Source organism: Esox lucius, chromosome 20 (genome assembly GCF_011004845.1).
Source record: "Esox lucius isolate fEsoLuc1 chromosome 20, fEsoLuc1.pri, whole genome shotgun sequence".
Lineage (NCBI taxonomy): Eukaryota > Metazoa > Chordata > Actinopteri > Esociformes > Esocidae > Esox > Esox lucius.
In genome coordinates this window covers 37147402-37163181 of record NC_047588.1, presented here as the reverse complement: position 1 = coordinate 37163181, position 15780 = coordinate 37147402, and the positions used below count along the sequence as shown (strand labels likewise).

Below are 15780 nucleotides of genomic sequence, written 5' to 3'. Positions count from 1 at the left end.
ATCATCACATAGCCTCATCAAGTGTGTTGTCACGGTCGTGAAAATCCTGGGTCCTAGAAATGCGGTCCTGAAACAGCAGCCTCCGGCTTGGTCGAATACTGCTTTCCGGTCATCCAATTCACTAGGTGAAGTGGAGGACTTCCCCAAAAATGCCAACATTGCAACACACCACGTGGTTAAGGAACTCATTTAGTTTGCACAAAACCTCTGACTTGTATCTGTACAAGGAATTTGAGTTGCACTTCATGTGTGACCGATTAGAGAAGAATTGAGTCATAACACCATAGACTACAGCAACAAATGGAAATGCACAGAAAACCGGTAGCTGTCGTCAGTTTCATTAAACTCCCTTTTTTGCTTACTGGTAACTTAAATCAAGAGAAAGACAAGACACGACTATTCATTGGACAGGGTTATTAAAGATCATGCGTGACCATTAATAAGATAACATGGTAAGTTTGATTGTTTTCTGTTATTATAATTAAAGGTAATCACCAAATTCATAGAGGATTTACAGTAATGTTCTTGGGAAATAATAATTTAAATCTCCATTGTATAGGAAAATCGGACTTAAATCTAGCATATTTTATAATGAATTGTTAGATTTCCAAATACTGATTATAGACAGACATATAGTGGATAACTAGTAAACATTTACATTTACAGTTATATTTCCTATAAAATTGAGGAGGGAGCATTTCTACTGCTCATTAACAGGACTCTGATCTCACTAATGTCAAACAAACTATTCTATATTCACCCCCAAATTGTATCTAGATAAGAACCAGATGTAAATGGTTACTTCAAATCTTTACTTTACTCTAATTTATCTCCGTTGTAGCTTGTGAAACTGAATGGAACACCTTTCGTTTTGTTCCATGCTCACAATTCATCGCTTCATATTGATAAAAATGCCTTTAAAAGGTTGTTCAAACTACAAATACTAAACCTACCTTGTACTGCAAATGCCCACACAATGGTTTCTGAACTGTACAGAGTTGGGGGTACTTGAGCTCTCTCATTTTTTCCTAGAGAGATAGCGATTGCTTACTTCCCATAGGTTCTATCCACATGGAAATATGTGATTTGTTTTTAAAATAAGAGCTGCAGAAGTACTGAGCTAAATTTCACCTTTGACACTATTCCTGCATAACATTCCTACTGCGCATTAGAGTCTTTCTGCAGTTCCTTGAGTCGTGTAAAGAACCTTGCGGTCACTTACCTAGGTAACAACTTTGTCAACATTACAACCCAAGCTATCCGGGTGATCGGAAAAGTAAAAAGTATTTTTTGGTGGCTCACCAGTGTCAGGTGGTGAGACTAACCGTAATGGAGAAGTGAAAACGATTCTTTGTTTTAGATATGATTGTATGCACAGCTGCCAATACAAAAACAGCAAGGTTGGGATGCTGATTCAGTGCAATGAGTTTGGAAACACGCAGGAATGCAAAAAGGCCACCTTTCCATCTTGTACTGTCTTTCTCACTCCTGGGCTCCTGCAATTCTATGTCTGAGCAGGGGTAAGGAGAGCATTGCTTGGGGTTGCCCTTTTTCTGCTCTTTATAGCTGCTGTTTTCTCCTCTCCAGCATCCTCAGCTTCTCCCATTGTGTTCTATGTGGCTTTATTTCTAGCTTTTTTCTAGCTCCATTGAGGCCCCTCCAGCGTGCTCTTATGGGCTGAAATATGTGCCACCAGAAACTGAATTTGAATCATTTATATTTGAATTTGAATTGCTAAACTTGAATAATTGCATTGAAAAACTGAATTTGAATTGTATAATTTGAAATTGAATTTATTTGTTTGGATCCGAAGTCCAATAAAATGTGATCCTCACTGAAAATTTTACTCTCTATATATCTTCACATTCACTTCTCACAATTCAGATTCAGTTCTCAAATTCAATTTCAAGTTACTGAGACAGACATCCGGGCAGTTGGAGGATTTAAGAAGAGCAATCGAGCGCAGATCGATAGATAGCGTTCATTGGCGCATAGGACTCTTCTCGGGCCAATCAGCACCTACGTTTTGGAGCATAGTACAAGTACATGAAACAAGGAGGAAGCTCTTGCCTTGCCAGTGGCCGGCCTTGACCCAGAACGCCCAGACTGGCGTGACCACCATGGATTCGGCTGGGACAAATACGGTAATTACAATTTAACATATCTACGATCTTTTAACTGTTGTTAATGATATATCTGTTTTGTAGAAACAGGGGAAATTAAATCTTTCTCTCGACGTTGCAAACACAGTAGCTATTATCCCGGGTTTTTATGGTAGCCTACTAGCTCTGGTAACAACATCTTTGCCTCTTCCTCCGGTGAAAATGTTGTTGCAAACGTAGCTAGTGCTAGCCGCCGCCAAGTAGACTGGTCATGTCTTCAGTGTGATTGTTTAACTACTTCTTGTGATTGTCATGGACACCGTCAGGGTACTGCTTACTGAGAGGGAGGGAGGGAGTAGTAGTAAGCGTGTCTGTGTCGCTGTGTTTGGCAGGTGCTAGCATAATGTAAGGCCATAAACTTCAGGGAAATTACACCATAGCACTAGCCCTATTCATTTTAATTGAATGCATAGCTAATTCCGGTTGACTTGAACACAAATAGCACATTTACTCTTCGAAAGAAAGCTGGCTGTTCTCCGTATTTGCAGGGAAATGAAAAGGGATGGTTTTTAAAACTAGCAATCCAGTAGTGCTTTCATTATTTTGTTGAGAGCATTATCTAGCTAGCGCTACAGTAAATATGGGCTAGTGCTTGCCACTATATAATAACATCATACTTGGTCAACTTAGTGTAAAAACAGTCATGTTTATATTAAATGTAATAGTGCATATGGTATTGTGGTCTATATAGTGCCTGTTGTATTAATATTTTGTTTTATATTGATATAGCTAGCCATTTACTTTAATAACTTTTTGCAATACATTTTCTTTGGAATATGGAAAACATCCCACTTTGTAATTTTTTATTTGGTAATATTTAAGTTTCCATGTAGATTTCATTATCATTGTAAGTACTTATGTACCTCTGTGCTGGTAAAGGTAAACCAAATATTTAACATGATTGTTTGCTTTCTGTCTCTGAAAAGGTGAACATCCAGAGGCGGGTGACACAGTAGACTATCCAGGTCACCTGTCCCCCAGGACGTTTCTCCAGTGGCTCACAGGACAGGGCCACATTCCTGTCTTACCAGAAGAGAAACTTCAGTCTTTGTGCAGTTCAATCACACCTGTGACATCCTGTATGGTTCACATAGTTTGCTACCCAACAGTCGCTGCATGTAGTAATACAATCCACCTGCCTGTTAAAGCATATGCAAACTTCTACTGAGTTCAAACAAGTGATGACAGAGGCCTTCCATCTAGGGCAGGCATTTCACCAGGTTTAAGTGAAATGTTTCAGTTTCAAATATGCATATACAGGTGCTGGTCATAAAATTAGAATATCATCAAAAAGTTGATTTATTTCAGTAATTCCATTCAAAATGTGGAACTTGTATAATGTATGCATTCATTCCACACAGACTGATATATTTCAAGTGTTTATTTCTTTTTATTTTGATGATTATAACTGACAACTAATGAAAACCCCAAATTCAGTATCTCAGAAAATTTAAATATTGTGAAAATATTGAAGACACCTGGTGCCACACTCTAATCAGCTAATTAACTCAAAACACCTGCAAAGACCTTTAAACGGTCTCTCTGTGTAGCCTACAGAACTAGACTATCATGGGGAAGACTGCTGACTTGACAGCTGTCCAAAAGATGACCATTGACACCTTGCACAAGGAGGGCAAGACACAAAAGGTCATTGCTAAAGAGGCTGGCTGTTCACAGAGCTCTGTGTCCAAGCACATTAATAGAGAGGCAAAGGGAAGGAAAAGATGTGGTAGAAAAAAGTGTACAATCAATAGGGATAATCGCACCCTGGAGAGAATTGTGAAACAAAACCCATTCAAAAATGTGTGGGAGATTCACAAAAAGTGGACTGCAGCTGGAGTCAGTGCTTCAAGAACCACCACGCCCAGACATATGCAAGACATGGGTTTCTGCTGTCGCATTCCTTGTGTCAAGCCACTCCTGGGAGAGGACTGGACTACTGCTGAGTGGTCCAAAGTTATGTTCTCTGATGAAAGTCAATTTTACATTTCCTTTGGAAATCAAGGTCCCAGGGTCTGGAGGAAGAGAGGAGAGGCACAGAATCTACATTGCTTGAAGTCCAGTGTAAAATTTCCACAGTCAGTGATGGTTTGGGGTGCCATGTCATCTGCTGGTGTTGGTCCACTGTGTTTTCTGAGGTCCAAGGTCAACGCAGCCGTCTACCAGGAAGTTTTAAAGCACTTCATGCTTCCTGCTGCTGACCAACTTTATGGAGATGCAGATTTCATTTTCCAACAGGACTTGGCACCTACACACAGTGCCAAAGCTACCAGTACCTGGTTTAAGGACTATGGTATCCCTGTTCTTAGGCCACTATCAGAGCAACCTGGGCTCTCATAACACCTGAGCAGTGCCACAGACTGATCGACTCCAAGCCACGTCGCATTGCTGCAGTAATTCAGGCAAAAGGAGCCCCAACTAAGTATTGAGTGCTGGAATTTTCATGTTCATACTTTTCAGCTGGCCAACATTTCTAAAAAAAAAATTTTTATTGTTCTTAATATTCTAATTTTCTGAGATACTGAATTTGTGATTTTAATTAGTTGTCGGTTATAATCATCAAAATTAAAAGAAATATATCAGTCTGTGTGGAATGAATGTATACATTATACACGGTTCACTTTTTGAATGGAATTACTGAAAAAAAATCAACTTTTTGATGATAATTTTATGACCAGCACCTGTACATTCAGACTCAAATAGTAATAGATAAGATATTTGTGCAGTCTTATTTCATTTTTTGTCAAATCCAGTTTGTATGTTAACCCAATTCACTGTTCATGGGTGTATTAAATGACCCAGTGTGCATGGCTAATTGATTTGATATTTTAGATCATAAATCATTGTTAGCCACATTGAATGTTACACCACAAGGAGCATTTCCAATGTTTGTCAGAGAAGATGTCCTTCACTACGTTCTTTCCCGCTTCCCTGTGGTTGTCAGCGAGACAGAAGTCTGATTTAAAACATTTGGTGGTCTATATAGAAGGTGGACTATAAGGTGCCTGGATACATGGGGTCCTAGACTGGACTTAAGCAATCATGAAATATTAAAAGCCTTTAGTCCTCTGATTGGCACAGGCATGACTGTCAATGATGGTGAAGTAGGTATAATGCATGTGTGAGTGTGGTCAAATAAATGTATTTTCCAAAACTATTTGAATGAGAAAGGAGATCAATGGCAAGGCGTAGAGTTCTCGGTCTTCAATGGACATTCCATTTCTGGCACGGTAACACCTGTGTTGGCAGAGTTATGAGAGAGCCCTGAGCTCTCCCAATCAATATCCTCAATTTGGATTCCCTAAAACCAACAGAAGATAGTATTAATGAATTGTTAACATACATCTAGTAATGCAACCCATTTCATCAGCTGGAGCTATTCTTTTCGGATATCACTGAGAATCACTGACATACTATGTATTAGATGACATCATTTCATACATTAATAGTAGGGTATTAGTATTAATATTTATTGTGGGACTAATAATATTCCAAATAGGAGATGTGAGCTACAAAGAGTTAGCTGGATACATAATCTAGAAGTGGTAAAGGTTGAAAGTAGTAGGTTTTCATTGCAAAGAAATGTAATTGCTTTATCATAAACAGATTCAATCATCACTGATTGCTATGGATTTCATGTCAAGTTGATATCAAATGTGATGGAGGCGATGGATGAGGAACCACCAAAATTAAGGAATAGTAGCAAACCAATTATATTTGTTATGTGACTACAAGCCAACTAGTTATGAATGTAACAATATTGCCAGATAGGTTTCCTATACCATGTTAACAGTAAAAACTAATTTGTAACTGGTTGGATCATGCCCATAATCCCTATAACGTTAAGTTTCACCTTGCTAAACTTTGTGCAGATCACAGCACAAGTTGGTCAAAAATGAATCTCCAAAAGAACAGCTGGGTTGTTTTAAGTCACAGGTGGGACTGGCAAGTTAGCTGGCACGATGCCTTCCATTTCTAGATCTTCTTACAGTTAACCGGTACTTATCTGAGCTAACGACATGATCACTGTCACTAGATATAAAGAAATCATTGACTTTCACTCGGTGCTATTCACTGACAGTAAAAAAAAAAAAAAATGTATTGTACGCACTGCTGTTTGTAGACTAGCTCCAGCGCTCCTTGCTGCGTTGCTAAAATAATAGCTGAAACAATGCTATAGAACAATGGGGCTAGCTAGTCGTCGAATGTAATTGTAAACATGATTTGTGTATGCTCGCGGACTAAACGAAACGTTTCTACAAAACAGATATTACATTAATGACAGTTAAACAAAAGATCGTTAGATCGTAGATATGTTAAATTGTAATTACCGTATTTGTCCCAGCCGAATCCATGGTGATCACACCAGTCTGGGCGTTCTGGGTCAAGGCCGGCCACTGGCAAGGTAAGAGCTTCTTCCTTGTTTCATGTACTTGTACTATGCTCCAAAACGTAGGTGCTGATTGGCCCGAGAGGAGTCCTATGCGCCAATGAACGATCTATCTATCGATCTGCGCTCGATTGCTCTTCTTTCATCCTCCAACTACCCGGATGTCTGTCTCAGTAACTTGAAATTGAATTTGAGAACTGAATCTGAATTGTGAGAAGTGAATGTGAAGATATATAGAGAGTTAAATTTTCAGTGAGGATCACATTTTATTGGACTTCGGATCCAAACAAATAAATTCAATTTCAAATTATACAATTCAGATTCAGTTTTTCAATGCAATTATTCAAATTAAACAATACAATTTCAAATTATGTGATTCAAATTCAGTTTTTCAATGCAATTATTAAAGTTTAGCAATTCAAAATTAAATATAAATGATTCAAATTCAGTTTCTGGTGGCACATATTTCAGCCCATATGCTCTCTGCAGGGGGTTCAATTGACCCCCCAACAAGGTCCCAGCGGGAGGCCCTTGTGCAAGGGCATCCTGGCCATGCTGACTGCCTAGAAATGGTTGTGCGTGAAAATCCCAGTAACTGAGCAGATTGTGAAATACTCAGACCAGCCCGTCTGGCACCAACAACCATGCCACGCTCAAAATTGCTTAAATCACCTTTCTTTCCCATTCTGACATTCAGTTTGGAGTTCAGGAGATTGTCTTGACCAGGACCACACCCCTAAATGCATTGAAGCAACTGCCATGTGATTGGTTGATTAGATAATTGATTAGATAATGGAGATACATTCACAATGTTCCACACACAAGTTCTTAGGTCTTATAGCCAGACATATACAGAGGCTTTTTTGAATATCTTGTGTCATTTAGAGTTTAAGTGTCGTTTTATCTGTAATTATGCATCTGTCAGACATGATATTAGTTTTTTTAATAATTTCATGAAATAACAATATTTTGAATAACTGTTCTATAAAAGATCTCACCATTGGGTGTCTTCTCACAATAGAAAAACAAAAAACATTCTAGTTTGAAGTAATATGTTGAAAAACGTTATATGCAAATTAGTGAATATTTAAGGTAGTTTAGTCTGATTTGCATATTTTAAGTAAAATAAATAGAACTTGTAATACAAGAATATCTTGTATTTCTCAATACTTGCAACTGGTAAAATTTCAATCTGATAAGAGTAAAAAAAAATTAACCTATTAGAGGGTTGTGTCTGACTGTTTTCCCCCTGCACAGAGATGGATAGGGCCAATGGGGAGGGAAATAGGGTTTAAGAGGCTGAATGTGACAAGTACTAGGCAGTCAGTAAGTCTGGGTCCATGATGAGATGCTTCCCACATTTCTGCCTGGACTTCTCCCTTAGAGAGTTCAGAAAACTGTGCAAAAGTCCAAACCTATACTCTTACCTCTATTTCATAAGGCAGAAAGCAAGTCTTCAGGCTAACTCACCTAACCTGGAGAGAGTTATTTATATATAACAGATAGGTCACACCTACAAGCTGTTGGCCATGGTTACATAGAATCGTACCCTACGACTTCCAGAGCCTACTGGTTTTCTGTTCTACCTCATCACTAATTGCATGCCAAAAGACCAGAGCGCAAAAACCTGTAAAAGTTCCTTTCATTACACTACCTAGAATGAAACACTATTCCAGAGAATTACCATAGAGATTGTGGGCCCACTACAAAAAATCTGCCAACTCCAGCCTGGACAAAAGGTGTCACTTTTGCTCCCTAACTCCAGCAATAAACCACAGACCTAGTGGCAAGGACTCTACAAAGTACTGAAGAAAACATGCCCAGTAACTGAAAAAGTTGCTGATCCAGACAAGAGCAAAGCCACTCAGGTTTACCATAACCTATTGAAAGAGTGTAATGAAAAGGCATATCCCTCCTACAACAAGGATGCTGAAGACAGCTTTAATGGTTGCTCCGACAGTAGTCCTGCTGTCAAGAGAGTGACATTGACAAGTGAGATGAGAGTATGGGACATGGCCAAAGAGACAGAGCCCACAGCTTTAACAACACCCCTGTCACTGGATCAAACAGGTTTTTCTTCATCTCACATTGTTCAAGGTCATGCATAGAGCTGTTTGCCCATCAACCAAGTTGGAGAACAACCATACCGACTCCTTGAAAGGTTGTTGAATCTAGAGGGGACTGAGCACTCCAACAGTGAGTGGTGTCGTCCCATAATGAATGCCCAAAAAGGATGGATCATTCAGAGGTTGCATTTACTTCTGAAAACTTCTGTCAAAGTGCTGATGTACACCGATCAGCCATAACATGACCACTGACAGGTGAAGGGAATAACACGGATAATCTCGTTATCATGGCACCCGTCAGTGGGTGCGATATATTCGGCAGCGAGTGAACATTCTGTCCCCAAAGTTGATGTGTTAGAAGCAGGAAAAATGGGCCAGCGTAAGGATCTGAGGGACTTCAACAAGAGCCAAATTGTGATGGCTGGACGACTGGGACAGAGCATTTCCAAAACTGCGGCCCTTGTGGGGTGTTTTGCATTTCAGTTTCCACACAGGAGTCCAAAGAATTTGCTCAGCGACTGTCACATCCTGGCACTCCAGCGCGCCCTCTCCCTCATTTGGAGAATGGACACCTGTTGTCCCTGTGTTCCTGATCACTGTTCCTGTTCTTACTTTCCTAGTGTGTCTTGTCTGTAACTGTTTTGGTTTCACCCAAACAAAACTTTTTTTGTTGTCTTGTTTTAAGGTATTTTAAGTCTCCTGCGCATGTGTCCAGCCACTGCATTAACAAGTACATTAACCCAAACAATTAAAAGGAACATTGGTTACATTTATTTACGATTACTAATTTGTCCAAATACTTTTTGACCCCTAAAATGTGGAAGACTATGTAAAAAACAGGGCTGTAATGCCTACACAGTTCACGGCTGGACTACCGAGGCGAGACAATAAAACGTCTGTGACTTTTCAAATTCTAATGCACTGCAATGTAGCCGGAAGAGATGTTTAGAGGGCATAACTGTTCTGGTATGGACACTGCAATTGAATGCATCCACCATATTCACTATAGTAAAGTTGTTAGATCTTTCAGTTTCATTGGCTGATCACTCCGGATGACCCCGCATGACCCTATTGGTCAGGCTCCCTGCTTGTGCCATCAAATGTATCCAGAAATATAGGCACATTTGTACCAAATAAAGTTCTTTTAGTTTTAGTTTTAGGCAATTTTTGAAATCTACATCTCTAGCACTGAATTTGCTGATATTTCACTAAGGTGTACCTGCAACTACTGAGTTGTGTAGCTCTCGCACCTAGCTACAGTGGGGAGATACACTGCTGATTTTGCAGGTTTTCCTATTTACAAAGCATGTAGAGGTCTGTAATTTTTATCATTGGTACTCTTCAACTGTGAGAGCCAGAATCTAAAACAAAAATCCAGAAAATAACATTTTATATTGATTTTTAAATAATTTTATTGCATGACATAAGTATTTCATCACCTACCAACCAATAAGAATTCCGCCCTACCAACCTCTCCACAATGGCCAAGACCAGAGAGCTGTGTAAGGACATCAGGGATAAAACTGTAGACCTGCACAAGGCTGGGATGGGCTACAGGACAATAGGCAAGCAGCTTGGTGAGAAGGCAACAACTGTTTGCGCAATTATTAGAAAATGGAACAAGTTCAAGATGACGGTCAGTCTCCCTCGGTCTGGGGCTCCATGCAAGATCTCACCTCGTGGGGCATCAATGATCATGAGGAAGGTGAGGGATCAGCCCAGAACTACACGGCAGGACCTGGTCAATGACCTGAAGAGAGCTGGGACCACAGTCTCAAAGAAAACCATTAGTAAAACACTACGCAGTCATGGATAAAAATCCTGCAGCGCACACAAGGTCCCCCTGCTCAAGCCAGCGCATGTCCAGGCTCATCTGAAGTTTGCCAATGACCATCTGGATGATCCAGAGGAGGAATGGGAGAAGGTCATGTGGTCTGATGAGACAAAAATAGAGCTTTTTTGTCTAAACTCCACTCGCCATGTTTGGAGGAAGAAGGATGAGTACAACCCCAAGAACACCATCCCAACCGTGAAGCATGGAGGTGGAAACATCATACTTTGGGGAGGCTTTTCTGCAAAGGGGACAGGACGACTGCACCGTATTGAGGGGAGGATGGATGGGGCCATGTATCGTGAGATAACGACCCGAAACAAAGGTCAACTAAGGAGTGGCTCCATAAGAAGCATCTCAAAGTCCTGAAGTGGCCTAGCCAGTCTCCAGACCTGAACCCAATAGAAAATCTTTGGAGGGAGCTGAAAGTCCGTATTGCCCAGTGACAGCCCCGAAACCTGAAGGATCTGGAGAAGGTCTGTATGGAGGAGTGGGCCAAAAGTCCTGCTGCAGTGTGTGCAAACCTGGTCAAGAACTACAGGAAACGTGTGATCTCTGTAATTGCAAAAAAGTTTCTGTACCAAATATTAAGTTCGGCTTTTCTGATGTATCAAATACTTATGTCATGCAATAAAATGATAATTAATTACTTAAAAATCATACAATGTGATTTTCTGGATTTTTGTTTTAGATTCCATCACTCACAATTGAAGAGTACCTATGATACAGACCTTATTTATACAGTCTATGATACAGACAGGGAAAACCTGCAAAATCAGCAGTGTATCAAATACTTGTTCTCCCCACTGAATATTACATAGGATTATCGTTTTAAATTATTAAAATGAAAATTGCAATAGTGTAGGCATATGTCCAGAAGGACATGTAAAGTCAGTTTATTCAGTGTGAACAAGAAACCATGGAAAAAGTTATGTATGTATGACTGTATTTCCTCCCTCACACATTTGTACTGTATACTTACAGGCTGCTGACACCTGCTGGTTACATTTGGCACCGTTGTTCCTGTGTCACTTCCTGGTCCTTCCTACATTGTGTACATGGATGCCACGGCAGTTTCCATGTGATGTTGTGGTCAATACAACCAATACCACCAATGAAATAATTTTTAACTGCGAGGAACGTCGATTGAAGAAGATACCTGTTGGAATCACCAGGAATGTTACTGTGCTGGACCTATCAGAAAACAGCATCAACAATATATCTCTGGAAGCATTTTCTATGATGGAGAACCTGACGCTTCTCAATCTCAACTGGGTCAACAAAAAATATAAACCTCATATCGCACAAGAGGCCTTTAAACATCTGACTAACCTGCAGGACTTAAGGCTTAATGGCAATGGCCTTGTTAAAGTTCCTCAAAATCTCCCACAGAGCCTGGAGAAGCTCACGCTGGAAAATAACAAGATCAATTTCTTGAAAATGAGGAAACTCTCTGGTATAAAACATGTGAAGGAGCTCGACTTATCCAAAAACTGCTTCTATTGGAATCCCTGTGGAAATACGTTTTCTATAGGAAATGGTGTCTTCAAAACATTAACTAACTTAACAGTTCTGTTGTTGGCCTTTAACAATTTAACCAAAGTCCCAAAACAACTGCCAAGCTCTATAGAAACATTAGATCTTCAATCTAACAAAATACAGCAGATTGCTGAGGATGACTTCCATGGACTAACCAATATAAAAGTCCTTGAATTACAGGGAAACTGTCCAAGATGCTCCAATGCTCCATTTCCATGTGTTCCCTGTTTTAACGGTTCTCTAGATATTCATCCTCGTGCATTCCTTTGCTTAACACAGTTAGAAACACTGCAGCTAGCAGGGAACTCACTCCGTTTCATAAAAAACATCTGGTTCGAGAGTTTAACCAATCTTAAACAGCTGTACCTATCTTATAACTATTTGTCTACTGCTATCACTGAAGGAGAATTCTTTTGCTATTTACCAAAACTAGAGATTATAGATTTTTCATTTAATTATGATGTGTTAAAATACCCTGACACCCTAATTCTTTCAAATCAGTTTTCTAAATTGTTATCACTTAAAACACTGCATATAGCAGGTTATGTTTTTAAAGAAATCCAGCCAGAAACACTCAGCCCTCTTCATAATCTCAAAAATCTTTCAGTGTTGAATATGGGAATTAATTTCATTGTTCGCTCTAATCCTATGCTTTTTAGCAAATTCTCAAACTTGAGACTAATATACCTAGCAGAAAACAGACTGTATCCAACTACGGAAATCAATTACCCAAGATTTGTCTCAGTAAATAACTCAAATTCAGTTTTGCAGAAGTCTCCTCTCAATGTTTACAAAACATTTTCTTTTGAGTTGAACCACGGTCTCGTAAAACCGGAGTGTTTTGACTCTGGTCGAGTGCTGGTACTTAGTTCAAATAATATCTTCTTCATCTCCCCAAAGCAGTTTGACGGCTACGGCGATATTGCATGTCTTAACTTATCAAGAAATGGATTTTCATCAGCACTGAATGGGACAGAGTTCACAACATTACCAGACCTAAAATATCTGGATCTGTCCTTTAACAAGATAGACTTGGCCTATGACTATGCCTTCAAGGAGTTAAAGAAACTAGAAGTACTAGACCTAAGCTACAACAGCCACTATTTTGAATTGTCTGGTGTGACACACAATTTGAATTTTCTGAAGAATCTACCAGCTTTAAAAGTACTGAATATGTCAAACAATTACATTTTTACATTAACCACTAAGCAGATGGTTAGCAAATCTTTGAATGAGCTTCAGTTTCAAAAAAACAAGTTGTCAACTTTATGGAAAGAGAGGGATGGCTCGTACAACAACCTTTTTAAAGATCTGTCAAATTTGACCTATTTGGATATTTCATTCAACCAAATTGATAAGATCCCAGAAAGAGTATATGAAAACCTACCACATACCCTTACAATATTATGCATCAGTAATAATTTGCTCACCAATTTCTACTGGGATATACTCCCTAGATTCCAACATCTCAATATATTGGATCTAAGCTATAATTCTTTGAAACATGTATCAGCAAATCTCTCGAACTTTACAAATTCACTTCAGATTCTTAACTTGAGCCACAATCATATTTCTCAACTCTCTGATGGATTTCTGAGGGATACTTACTCCCTTCATACACTTGACCTCAGCCACAACCAACTGAAAATCATCAACCAGACAACCTTCCAATGGGGCCCTAAATACTACTTGAAAACCTTGTCCTTGCTAGGTAATCCATTCCAGTGTACATGTGATGTAATAGAATTTATCCTATGGATTGAGAAAAACAACGACATTACGATCCCCAGACTGGCTACTGAGGTGAACTGTAACATGCCAGCCAATAGGAAAGGCCAACCAGTGATACTATTTGACATTGAGGAATGCATTAATGACAAAATATCCTTCATGATTTATTCCCTCTACACTTCCTTGATAATGGTCACCATGGTCATCGGTATGGCAACACATTTGTTTTACTGGGATGTCTCCTATATTCTCTACTACCTGAGGGCGAAGCTAAAGGGCTACCATTCCCTGCAGTCAACAACCAAAGACAATCTCTATGATGCCTTCATAACCTACGATACTGGAGACCAGTTGGTGTCAGACTGGGTGTTGAACCACCTGCGTTTCCAGCTGGAAGAGAGGGGTGAGAGACATCTTCCTCTCTGCCTGGAAGAGCGAGACTGGCCCCCTGGTGTCCCCCTGATAGAAAACCTCTCCCAGAGCATCAGACAGAGCCGTAAGACTGTGTTTGTGCTGACCGAGGCCTACGTCAGGTCTGGGAACTTCAGGATGGCTGTGTTCCTGGCTCACCAGAGGCTGCTGGATGAGAACATGGACGTGATCGTCTTGGTTCTCCTGGAGCCAGTGCTGCAGCACTCCTACTTCCTCCGTCTGCGGCGGCGTCTCTGTGGGAGGAGTGTCCTGGAGTGGCCCCGGACTGCAGCTGCAGAGCCCTGGTTCTGGCAGCACCTGAGGAACGCTGTCAGGGTGGACAACCAGGGGATGTACAACAAGATCTACTCCAGGTACTTCAGCAACACGTAGAGAAGAGACCAGGCCAGAGACTTCAGATGAAACCAGTTTTCTCACATGAATGGACAAATAAAGTTGTAACACACATCAGGCCCTTTCAGTAGGATTGACTATATCAGTTGGTCTAACTGTAATATTACTGTATTTGAAACCCACAGTATGTAACTCATTGGGCTATCCATTGCTATTAAGCTAAGAACGATGGCCAATTGTTATGTTTGGGCATCCTTTTTTTTGTTGTATGCTTTCTACGGGCAGATATTTTTTCCATTTGATATACAGTACACTCCACCTAATCATTTTTTTTAATGTTCTAAACAATTCAATCTAGTAATTATGTGATTACACAGTTTATACAATGTATTTTAATTTTGTGATGTCCAATTTGCAATCCTGGTCTAGCCTCATTGCAGCAACTCCACAACAGAATCTGAAGAGTTCAAGGTTGAATCAGGCAATACATTTTGTTCCGTTTGAAATGTCATTTCAAAACACACAATAATTGTATATTGACATTGGTTTTATGTAGGGGAATATTTCAAAGAAGGAAAAAAACAAAGATGTTTTATGTACTGGTATTCAACCCCTGTGTAGTGGATGCTCCCAATTTACACTGTTGAGCCAAAAAAAATCAGCTGCCTGCCTAATATGCTGTTGGTCCTCTGCTTGCCACCAAACCAGTGCTGATCTGCCGAGGCATTGCCTCTACAAGATCCCTGAAGGTGTCCTGTGGTATCTGGCACAAAAACATTAGCAGCAGATCCTTCAAGTCCTGTAAGTTGCGAGGTGGAGCCGCCGTGGATCGGACTTGTTGGTCCAGAACATCCCACGGATGCTCAATCGGATTGAGATCTGGGGAATTTGGAGGCCAGGGCAACACCTTGAACTCTTCATCATGTTCCTCAAACCATTCCTGAATAATGTGTGCAGTGTGGCAGAGTGCATTATCCTGCTGGAAGAGGCCACTCCCATCAGGGAATACCATAACCATGAAGGGGTGTACCTGGTCTGCTACTATGTTTGGGTAGGTGACACATTTCAAATTGACATCCACATGGACCCAGTGTTTCAAAGCAGAATATTGCCTAGCGCATCACACTACCTCTACCGGCTTGTCATCTTCCCACAGTGCATCCTGGTGCCATCACGTCCCCAGGCGAACGGTACCCACGTACATGGCTGTCCACGTGATGTAAAAGAAAACAGGCAACCTTACACTTCTCCAAGGTCCAGTTCCGACACTCGTGTGCCCACTGTAGGCACATTCGG

General features: G+C 40.3%; 1 protein-coding gene across 1 annotated transcript; it reads left to right on the top strand.

The window, feature by feature from the left end:
* LOC105018722 (toll-like receptor 8) lies at window positions 1–15292 on the top strand. Its single transcript, XM_013139187.3, has 2 exons — window positions 1–452; window positions 11434–15292. The coding sequence occupies exons 1-2, from the start codon at window positions 450–452 to the stop codon at window positions 14521–14523; spliced, it is 3093 nt and encodes a 1030-aa protein (XP_012994641.2). The 5' UTR covers window positions 1–449; the 3' UTR covers window positions 14524–15292.
* Window positions 15293–15780: the final 488 nt, after the last annotated feature.